Source organism: Pithys albifrons, chromosome 3, assembly GCF_047495875.1.
Source record: "Pithys albifrons albifrons isolate INPA30051 chromosome 3, PitAlb_v1, whole genome shotgun sequence".
Classification (NCBI taxonomy): domain Eukaryota; kingdom Metazoa; phylum Chordata; class Aves; order Passeriformes; family Thamnophilidae; genus Pithys; species Pithys albifrons.
The window spans coordinates 26,912,848-26,924,463 of NC_092460.1; the positions used below are offsets into that span (position 1 = coordinate 26,912,848).

Consider the following 11,616-nt stretch of genomic DNA (forward strand, 5'->3'; position numbering starts at 1 on the left):
AATTCCAATGTAAAGAGACAATGTTTGTCTCTTTTGTTGTCCTTGCTCACCCCACCTGTCACACTATTCAAAGAGTAGTGGTAACTTCACAGGTGAGGTCATGGATGCTTAAGAAAGGGTAAAGCACCACCAAAATGTTTTGTGGAAGAATCGTGCCCAGCACATGGTGAAGATTCTCATCATCTTTGGAGCTAAGGGAGCTGGAGACAGTGGAGGGGAATGTAGTGAAGCAGAGGAAGTGATCGTCATGGATCAGCAGCAGGGCTGTGTTAGCATGGGGGGCAGTATGAAAGGGTTAGAAAAAGGGAAGCCACTGAAGGTTTCAAAGGAGCTGTCACACTGGGGTCAAACAGTGGAGGTAGGGTAACTAAGAGAAGTTGCAGTAATTAAATTGCTGCAAACTGGCATAATTCTGATAGGAAAGTGAAAAGTTCCTCCTTAGAAGTAATTTTAGGGGAATGGGGATTTTTGAAGGAGTTTTTTTTAAGTAAGAAAGATCCTGAAGACAAATATTTAATGTCCTGAAGGGGGGGAAATTTCAGGAAGGCTTCACTAGGTGACAGTGACAAAAAGATGGAGACACGGTTACACTTTCACCCGGTGCAGCTCCGCAGTGCCTTCTTGAATCAGCGATTGCAGTCATTTGCATAAATCCAATAACTGAATCGCCCATAAGGCTCATTCAAGGGACTGTTGTAAAGACCAAGACAAATGGAGTATAGTGAAAGATATTCAGATCTGTTCAAATAATAAGCTTACTCATTTTGTGAGAAATGAACTCCAAAACCTCAACCATTCAGATGGCTGTTGGATTTTATAGAAGAGCTTTTATTGCCATCTACTGGTTTAAATAGGCAGTTTGCTCGACTGCATCACCCTTTCTAAGAACCATTTGGAAAATGTTTGCTTACTGAGAAAATATTTTGAAGAGATTGTTTCAGAATATTCCTTAGGCAAGCTTATCTTTGGCATGCTATCAGACGAGTCTGTTTGCAGTTAGTTACATTGGCATGCCAAGCTTTATGCAAGGAGGTTCATTTAAACATCTGGAACCTGACACACCCATATAAACTCACTCCAGCACGTTTCCCTTTGCAGGAAATCAGCTCTAGGAACACACACAGGGTTTTATGCGTGTGCTGTGCACTGGAGATGTGTGTATGCACTTTGAAAACTGGAGCTGTCAGTGTTGCTTTCTATTTTCAAACTATATAAAGTTGAGTGAGATTTGAAGAAAAACTTTCTCCAAATTAGTTATTCAGATTTTCTAATTACTCTAAAACTCAAAAAAAATCAATAGAGAGCTTGAAACTTGGAGCCTTGATTAAATTGACTCTGAATCAAGTCACTGACAAGGTGAGATCAGATTTTTTAATAAATACAGTAAAGAAAATAAAAGGCCCAGTTCGGTTGTCTTTCTCATGCAAGATGCATGTTGAATCCATAACTACTCAGTAAGACCTCTAGGATAATTTCTCTAAATTCCAAAGCCTTTTATGTATTTTTCTGTCTATTCAGTGAAAATCCTAAGAGCTAGATTTTCAGTTCTTATCTGGAGACATCCAGGTTACTGTATAACTCAGATCTGCAGAGTGTTTATCTTTCATCACATGAACTAGATGTTTGTACAAGCACTCCCAAACTTCTGCAGATTTGGAGAGCTCAAAATGAGGAAGATCAGCAGTGACATTATTCAAATTACTTAAAATCCTTCATCCATTTTGAGTGAAAGAAATGGAAAGATGACCTGGCAGTGGCAACCATTTCAGTCAGTACTCAGGTGTCTACAGCCTTGCACCCACAAGTACACAAAAAACTCCTCACACAATGATAAAATCTGAAGAAATAGCGGCAAAAAAATGTAGCAGCATCCAAAGGCTGTTTCTTAACTAGATTTATTGATTGGGAGTTTAAACTGTGTATCATATATTGATGTAAGATGACAGAATTGTGGAGAGTTTATTTTTCTTTTCCCTACAACCCTCATGTCATGAGACTGCCGTAGCCTGACCATCCGCCTAGTGGCCATTGCTTGCAGATCTGAGCCAAAGCCTTTGTACTCATTGTCACTCACAGTTCCTGTTTTTTGTCTTTGTTCTTTTCTCACAGCTACAAGCTCCCAGTGTGAAAGGCTTTGATTTTGCTAAGCAGCATCTGGGTCAGCACAATAAAGACGATGTCCTGATTATCCATGAGCCAGCTCCTTTACCAGGGCCTATTAAGGATACTACCCCATCTGAAAACGGAGATGTGCCCAGCCCCAAATCCAAGACTTCCACAAAGCCTTCAAAGACTGTTCGACACAGAGGGAGGTCAGTTCACAAAGATAAAACAAATTGTGGTAGACAACAGTGTATTAATGGCTAGTGATTATAGTATTTTTAGAGCAATTTCAGTGGAAATAACTGTTTCAGAGCTCTGGAACTTGGTGTTTTCAGTGAGCTGTCAGTTACACCTCACTACTCACCTGTACAAGGTTGTGAGAATTTAGGGTTTATTTTTCTTTTAAAGGGAACATGCCAAGTTAAGAGGGGTATTTAAAACACTGCTGAGTTGACTGGAGTCAAGTCATTGCTTGTTTACTGGAAACACCAAGTGTATGTTTCCCAGTGCAATCCCTTCAGTGTGATCTCCAGCTACTAAGACAACAGATGGTTAAAAGAAATGAAAACCATCAACAAATGGTAATATGTTTCATTAACATTAATAGTGACCAATACATGTATGAAGAGCTGGGATTTCCAATAATAAGCCATGTCTCCAAAATTCAGGGAAGATGCATGAATGTTTTTGTTTATGATAATCTTGTTACTCTCACAGCAAACCAGCCTTAGTCAGAAAAAGCAGTGATAATTTACACCTATGCAAGTGGAGTAGTGTTTGTCAACCTTCAGCACAAATGTCCTAACCTTTTCCAGTAATAAAATGATGGATGTGAATGTGTTTTGCTGGACAGAATGGTGTAGGATACATGCTGTAACAAAGCTATACAGTAAAGAAGGCTTTGTGCACAAAAAAACGGGGTAAGTGAGAAGGTAACAACTGGGGGAAAAATGGAGCTCTGAGAAGATGAGCTCCTCTGTGCTCCACTTTCCAGTAATTCTTCCTCTCTCTCATGTGCATTCCTCTGTCTCCAGCTCTGCATCCCCTGTGCTTATACCTACATCATACTGCATGGTGGGAGAAAAAAAAGGTAATCAGTCAAGGGCAGAGTCGAAAGAGCTTAGAAAGAAACTAATGGTGATTCTAACTGAGCTGCAGGTCTCTGCAACGCAGCTTTCTCCTCTGTTCAGCCTGCTGTGCTCTTTCTGCTGCCCCAGTTGTCTTAAGATCCTTGCTTCATCTTCCCCATGTGAGCTTCATAAAGCTTAGTTTTCCTCTTCCAGATGCTAAGGTTTGTCTTCCTAACTCCCTATAGGCCTTGTAAGTAGTAGACTATCAGTGGTATAGTGGCAGGTAGGCAAAATTGGAAAATAATGGAAGAAAAATGAGCTACCTCATTTAGGTGGAGCTTACATAAATTAAAGCAAAGTAATATAAATTGGAATGTCAGATGTTTCTGTGCTTCTTTTAAAAAGTTCAAAAGTAGCCTAAGACAGAGATGATACTTGGGGGTATGGAAGGTGTCTATTTATATGCACATCAGCATAAGAAAGAAATTTAAGTTTGAGGTTGTTACTGTATTTCATGTAGAATAATTCAGAAAATGAAGCAGGAAAAATTTCAGAAGCCAACATTTTAATGATTCCCCTGAAGATAATAGTGAATCATTGATCAAATTTAAGAACAGATATTTCTTTTTTTAACAGCATCCAATTAAGTATAGAATCATAGAATGGTTTGGGTTGGAAGGCACATTAAATGTCATTTAGTTCCAACCTCCCTGCCCTTGGCAGGGATACATTTTCACTAGACCAGGTTGCTCAGAGCCCCATCCAACCTGGGCTTAAACACTTCCAGGGATGGCGCATCCCAGCTTCTCTAGGCGACCTGTTCCCGTGCCTCACCACACTCACAGCAAAGAATTTTTTCTAATACCTAATCTAAACCTACCCTCTTTTAGTTTAAAGCCGTTCTCCCTTGTCCTATCACTGCATGCCCTTGTAAAAAGTCCCTCTCCAGCTTGCTTGCAGACTCCCTTCAGGTACTGGAAGGCTGTGATAAGGTCTCCCTGGAGCCTTCTCTATTCCCGGCTGGACAGCCCTAACTCTCTCAGCCTTTCCTCACATCAGAGGTGCTCCAGCCCTCTAATCATCTTCATGAATTTCCTTTGAACTCACTCCAACAGGTCCATATTCTCCTTCTATTGGACCTCAGAGCTAGATGTAGTACTCCAGGTGTGTTCTCACATGAGTGGAGCAGAGGGACAGAATCCCCTCCCTCAGCCTGCTGGCCACATTCCTTTCGATGCAGCCCAGGATATGGTTGGCTCTCTGGGCTGCAAGTGCACATTGCTGGCTCATGTTGAGCTTCTCATCCACCAATAGCCCCAAGTTCTTCTCTTCAGGGCTGCTCTTGATCCGTTCTCTGCCCAGCCTGTATTTCTTCTTGGGATTGGCCTGAATCAGGTGCAGGACCTTGCACTTGGCCTTGTTGAACTTTATGGGTTTCACATGGCCTCACCTCTCAAGCCTGTCAAGGTCCCTCTGGATGGTCCCTTCCCTCCAGTGTGATGACCACATGACAGAACTTGGTGTTGTCAGTGAACTTGCTGAGGGTGGACTCAATCCTACCATCCACATTTCTGACCAAGATGTTTAACAGCACCAGTCCCAGTACTGACCCCTGAGGAATGTCACTCATCAGGGCTCTCCACTTGAACATTGAGGCATTGACCACAACTCCTTGAGTGTGACCATCCAGCGAATTTCTTACTCACCAAGTTTTCCATGTGTAACATCCATGCGTCTCCAGTTTAGGAACAACGGTGTCGTGTGTCAAATGCTTTGCACAGGTCCAGGTAGATGATGTCAGTTGTTCTTCCCTTTTCCACCAATGCCATGACTCCATTGTAGGAGGCCTCCAAGTATGTCAGGCATGATTTGCCCTTAGTGAAGCCATGCTGGCTGTCAGCAAATCTCTCCTTATTTTTCATACACCTTAGCATAGTTTCCATAGTTAGCATAGGAGGATCTGCTCCATGATTTTCCTAGGCACAGAGATGAGTGACCAACCTGTAGTTCAAACACTTGAAATGTTTTCAAAAGAGATTTTCCCTCTTCTCCCTCATATTCCCTTAAGAACAAGTCTTCCTTTAGGCTTAACTGTGGAGATGTTACCATCATCTCCCTACCATGCTGACATGCCCATGTCAGCCTGTGATTTAAAACATTTGTTCCCTGACGCAGAAGTTGAAATACGAAATGATATCATACTGTGTTATGTTGGGTTTAGCTATTTGCTGTTTTGTGAGGAAATACAGAACTCAGTTCATCACAGTACAATTCAGGATTGTAGGTTGCATGCCAGGAAATGCAGTGGTGATGTGAGTACATGTCCTGTATCTGTGGAAAACAACAAACAAGAGCAGCTGAATTCAGAAAGCACAGTATCCCTGGGCTCCAGCTGGGAGTTGGACATGTTTTGGCTTGAGAGAATACAACTACATGTTCCTGAGCACTTATAAGGAATGACTGATGTTGATTCAGCACTATTTATGTTCCCATAACTTAATGATAATTGAGGTAGACTGAGGAAAGAATATGAAGGAATGCAAAGCACAGTGAGGTGAAACAAAGTCAGTAGAAGTCCGGAAACAGAACTCCAGCCTTATAGTCTGCTGAACCAAGACAAAGGTGATGGAGATGATAGCTCTGCACACCTTCCACCTTAGAAAAAGGAAAAGACACAAAGATGCAGGTCTGTAAGCTCATTGAAGACCATTTATCCTCTTTTCCCTGCTACTATTTTTTAAATTGGGATGTGATGTTTGTATTACGATCCTGCAAATCAGTGCATTGTTCAGGCAGGAAAAAAAGGAAGTCAATTCAGAGCATTGCCTGCTGCAAGGAGTAGATTTAACTTGCAATGGACTTGTCAGACTGGATATAGTTATCTTAGTCTGTGGGCTCTGGGCAGGTTGATGTTTAGCCAAGAGCCTCAGTAACTGCTTTGGATATCCATCTAGGCCAAGCAAATCCTGCACTAATGAAGTTAATGCACAGACATGTGCACACTTTCAGTGATTAACTCCCTGCCAGAATAGAATACGAGTATTCACAAGATAAAATGATCATTAGAGACACTATCACAAAGGCTGATCCCATATGAAAGGACAGGCTTTGGTGTCTGCTAGGCAATGGTATATGCCCTATATTTATTCTATTTTAAACTATGTGGAGAATTTTACAGTTGAAGTATTTTGTTGGGTAAAATCATGGTATTTTCTTATTTTTCTGTATCACCCACAAAAGCTGTGACCACTGGGATTGTAATTTTTAGGTAACCAGTGTTTTTAAGAATTTGATGACTGCATAGGATAATTGCATAAAATAGGCATTTTGAGTGGCCCTACATTTGCCTAGCCAGAAGAATATTCACATGGACTTGTATGGTTAGCAAGAGAACACCAAGTTAGGAAGGCTAAACGTTAGACTAGTTACCTATAGGGGTTTCTTATTTGTAATATAATTATTTTATGTCTGAAGAGTAAACTGCTACTTAAAAATGCAGAGGTTTTTTCTTGTAGTGTATGTTAAAGGAAAGATTACTTAATAATTTTGGCATGTGTGTATCCAGTTGCAGTTTTCATATGCAGTGACAATAACATCATGGCGATGAATATTTAGCTATGATAATATATTACAAATTTTCTTATAAACAGAGGAAAATTTTAGCAGTCTTCACAAGATATTTTAGCACAGGATTCCTTGCGTGTGAGAATTGTGCCCCTTTGCAAACTTGTGTCACATATTGCTTTGTTTGTGGCAGAATTTCTCCATCAGATGCTGACTCCACAGCAAGTGAACAATCCAGCGGGAGGGAGACAGGAGAAGAAACTGCAAGACCATCAGCTGTTGCAAGCGAGGGCAAACCACGCCGAGCAGTGAAGAAGGGTTTGTTACTTTTTTTGCCCTTGTGTTCATTAGCAGTGCTTTACTCAGGTTGAAGAGTTACTGTGGTGCTGTAACTTTCCTAAACTCATGTTTGGCTGTTGAGTTTTCTGGTTTTAGTTGCAGAGAATCCTTTTCTTTTTGATTTAATTTTTTCTGGTGAAGCCGAAGAACTACAAGTTCCTCTCATTCCAGCAAGCTTCTGAAACTAATGGCTTAGCAGGATTGGATCTTCCGTCCTTTAGTCCCACACAGTCCCAGCACTACTCTTTCCATTTAGGCCTAATTCTGACTCTCCTGGTGGCGAAATTGCAGGCAGTTACATGGGCAGTAGAGGTCACAGCAGGACTTCATACTCCATGGGTGTGTGTCTGTAACTGTGACTTTGAAAAAGTCAGGTTAAAAAAAAAGAAAGCAGCGAAGTAAAAGTTGTACAAATAAGTTCTAATTCAGACATCAAAATGCCTGCATGACTGTGCTTTAGAAAGATGAAAATTCAGTGCTAATGTGTTAATAACAGTGGTATTTTTTTGTAAAGGACCTTCCAGTTAAAATGCCACCATTTGTCTTGGAGATACCCTAAAATACATTTCTCACTGAAAAGTTGATAAAACACCGAAAATATGCTTTTATTTTTTAATTAGAACTTTCTTTTAAATTCTTTTCCTGTTTAAAAGTGTGTGGTTAACTGCGGCTAAACAAGCACTTAAGCGTTTTTTGTGAGAGCCTTTTGGTTTAGATGGCTTGTTCCTTGCCTGTGGTTTTAGTTTAGCTCCCAGATCTTTGTCTTATATCACAATAGTCTGCCTGGAGAAAATTCTGCTACTGAATATCTGGTAAAGGAGTTTGTGATATCCCCATCAGTTTTTAATAGTCATGGCCTTGATGGCAACAGAGACTGAAGAGAAGAAGAAAATATTGACCACACTGTGAGCAGTCTCTTTGGTGTATTGATTGTTTTTCCATGCACTCTGTGAAATACCCACTGAGATGTAAAGATGACTTCTGAGGAATGCAGTGAAATTAGGATCATAGCAGACAATCTTCAGTTTTTCTTTATGTTGCAGAAATGAGGACTATGTAAGGTAGTTTATTATATAAACAACTAGCTTTTGGGTGGCTAAACATCAACTTAAATGATGTACGAGTCTTAAACTTTCATAATGTGGACTACTTCTCGAAGAGCAAGGGTGATGGAGCAGGCTTTCCTGTGTAATGAACATGCAAGAAAACAAAACACAGGGTCTGCTGATGTGACTAAAACGTTATATTTTGTAGTAATTCAGCAGGCAGTGTATGCTGTATGTACTTCACAAAGTTTACAAAAAGAAGATACTGTATTGATGCTACATGTTTTCAATGCCTTAGGTTTGCTCTAAGGACCAGAAATCATGCCCAAGTAAATATGTAGAGGATAACAATTGTGTTGTGACAGAACTCAGAATGGTTTGAGTTTCTCCAACATATCTGACTTCAATTCTGTTGCTCTGTTTTAGTGTTCTCCCATTTCTTCTTACCTGGGAACTCCATTTCTGTCTCTTCATTTTCTATCTGACTTAAAACTTTATGTAATGTTTAAGATTGGTTTTTTTGGTTTAGAAATGTTATGTGTTGCTGCATCTGAATTACCTGATAAAAGGCAGCAAGGATACTGTGTAAAATGTGTCCTCCCTACTTATGATGCCCTTACTGGATCAAATACAGTATTTTTTCAGCATTTGATGTCTCTAGTTTGGTAATCATAGAGACTATTTTTAGCATTCAGAATTGGAGGCACTGTCTGGAGAGAGCTCTCTGCTGAATGGGAGATTTAACTCCCTTTTTGTGCAGCTTAGGCTTAGCAGTTTGATCCAAGTTCATGCATTTCATTCAAAAGTAAATGCAATCATCTTACTGCTGTGGATTTTTTTCCAGTTGCCATTCCAGCTGAATTATTTGTCATAATTACTCTTGTTGTCTCTTCTTTTTCTTTTATGTTGTCAGGAGCAAACAGAGTGGGTAAGTAACCAGAGCTGGTAGTTGACTACAAATATGAATAGAGGTACTGGGGTAGCTGTGATTATATCTTAAGGATGGAAGGGTTTGTCTTCTGAGTCTAAAAAAAGAAAAAATGCCTTTGAGCTATTGAAGTATAGGAAAAAAAACACCTTAGTAACACAAATTGTAGTAATTCAGCACATTTTTATAATTTCCACCCAATTTTTTCTAATTATTGAGGAAAATGTGACTGTGAAAAAAGCAAAACTACGGCAGGTTTTGGTCATGAAACTAGCTTTGTATAAATAAGTTAGTGATATTGTTAGACTTAGTTTCTTTACTGGAAGCCCAAGACAAACACAAGCTACCTGCAAAGAAGCACAAAGTATTTTCTCCTAAACTAGTGTGTTCCTGGTCGGGATTAAGACATAGCAAATATAGGGCAGGAGAAAGCTGACACTGTCTTTGATAATGCACGACATACCTAATGATAAAGTAAGGACTGTGTCCTCTGATAGCAGTGTCCATCTTACAGTTGTAGAGAAGGATGGCTATGCTGATGCATTCCATTTTTTTGGGACATAACCTTCTGAGATACAAAAAAACTGTATGCAATTTATCTGAAACTGCATACTCTGGATTATCCAGGTACCAGTGGGAGAATCCTGTTGACTTAATCTGATTTTGCATGAGGTCTTATGCCCTTTGGTTGCTGTGTCTCTTGTTTTTACTTCAAGAAGGTGCAGGAAGCCTTTTTCTATCTTCAACTGTATTGGTTTTCATATGAAATCATGGCTTCCTGCAGATCAATTAATTTCCCTGGCATTTCAATTCAATTAGTAGTTTCAACTCAGGGAACAGTGATGAGCATTGATCCTGATGGGTGACCTGTATGGAGTAGTTGTTTACATGTGATCTGCCCATTATTGGGGTATTCATTTCTCTCCGTTATTTTTTAGCCTCAGCTGACTAGTAGTCTTGAGATCAAAAATTCATTCATGTAGTGACATCTGATACCTTTATAAGGAAGATTTTCTAGGCATGGACAATAGCGTAATATAAGAACTTTGAAATGAGAAATTATTCTCTTTGTCAAAACTTATGCTTATTTATGTGTCAAGTGAGAAACCATCTCTCCCTCTGCTACATGTAACAGTGCTGTGCAGTTCCTGACTGATCTACTTTACTGTGCTTCTGTCATGGTTTGTATTTATAGACATATTGAGTGTATGCACACACAGGGAATTTAAAGGGCAGATGCAGCTTATGAGGGTTTCTTTTTTTGTATATGTGTGTGTATCTTTTCTACGGAAGGGGGTAACATACAGTGTTACTGTAGAGCCTTACCACAAATGTCAGTGAGACTTTTGGACAGTTTTACAAAATGAGTATAAGCCTGTTTCTGCTAAGAGGCCTCTGTCAAGCATTTGTTTAGGTTTGTAAAAGGGGAAGTTATGGATGAAATTTTTTACAGATTCAGAGTGAATTCTTCGTGTAATTGAATATGTTGGACCTTGCTAACCAAGTAATATGAAAATAATCTTAAAATTTTACGTTGGAAGTCAGTGAGCTGGAGAACAGCTGTTGGAGTGAAAAGGTTGGAAATAAACTAATGTGTGGGGAAAATGGGAGAGATGGATGCAGAAGTTCAGATTTCTATTGACTACAAAATCACTCTGAGGGATTCACAATAACTGTTTAATGTATCTTGTGCCCCTCTGTGAGAGCCAATGCTTGCACACTGCTGAGAAATGCAGGAAGATGGGGCTGTGAAGGTGACAGTTAGTACAGATGATATAAATAGCTACAGAAGGGAGATGGATATATTTCATTTAGTCTGTGTGTCTTGCAAAACGTTTGGGACACAGAGGTCTTGAATGGAACTGCTCACCTTCTTTTTAATGACACTTATACAGAAAAGTCACATTTATAAATGATACCATTTATAAATGGATATGTTTGACAATCCATTGATCAAGTTTGAGAAATACTAAAAAATAAGGATTTTGCTCCACTTGTTGCCATTGCTTTCCAGACCAAAAATAATGTACTGTGAGTTTAAGTGTACCATTCCTTCCTTTTCCTGCTCCCTTTTTGTACTAGAAGAGGGAAGCAAAGGAGCAAGTGATCTACTGTGGTCTTCTAAGGAAGATAGATAGTCTTCACTCCTCTTCCCACATTCCTAGCACATGTTGCAAATAGATCAGAGCACTGACTGTTTTATTTTCCTCCTTGTCTGCTGATCAACAGTTAATTCTGCATCATATTCAAATGAGTTTTTCCTCCTGATTTGAATCTTGAGAACCCCATCCCATTATTAGAAGCCTGTGCAAGTATGTGGGGTTATGTCCCTTCACACTGTTGTGTTCCTTGATAAGGAGAGTCAGAAATCTTGATCTCTCATTGCTTGTATTTCATGATGAAAAGCAGTTTGAGAATTTGTGGCATTACCACGTGGACAAGACAAAAGGTTATTTTGCAAGCCTTATCCACGTAATAGTTGCTATTTTAGGTCTAACTGGGAAAAAAATTAATTAAATCTGTGTTTAACTGCAAACCACTACAGATTTCAAGTCTTTTGAGGGAG

General features: G+C 39.6%; 1 protein-coding gene across 5 annotated transcripts in view; it reads left to right on the forward strand.

Moving 5' to 3' along the window:
• The window catches only part of KIAA1549 (KIAA1549 ortholog), a 159,103-nt gene that overhangs the window by 123,962 nt on the left and 23,525 nt on the right, over nt 1-11,616 (forward strand). For 3 of the 5 annotated variants that reach the window (XM_071551096.1, XM_071551098.1, XM_071551100.1), the window contains exons 11-13: nt 2,110-2,312; nt 6,931-7,055; nt 9,036-9,050. In XM_071551096.1, the coding sequence (XP_071407197.1) occupies nt 2,110-2,312; nt 6,931-7,055; nt 9,036-9,050 (343 nt within the window). The remainder of the gene's footprint in view (nt 1-2,109; nt 2,313-6,930; nt 7,056-9,035; nt 9,051-11,616) is intronic. The other 2 variants (XM_071551097.1, XM_071551099.1) reach the window with 1 other exon arrangement.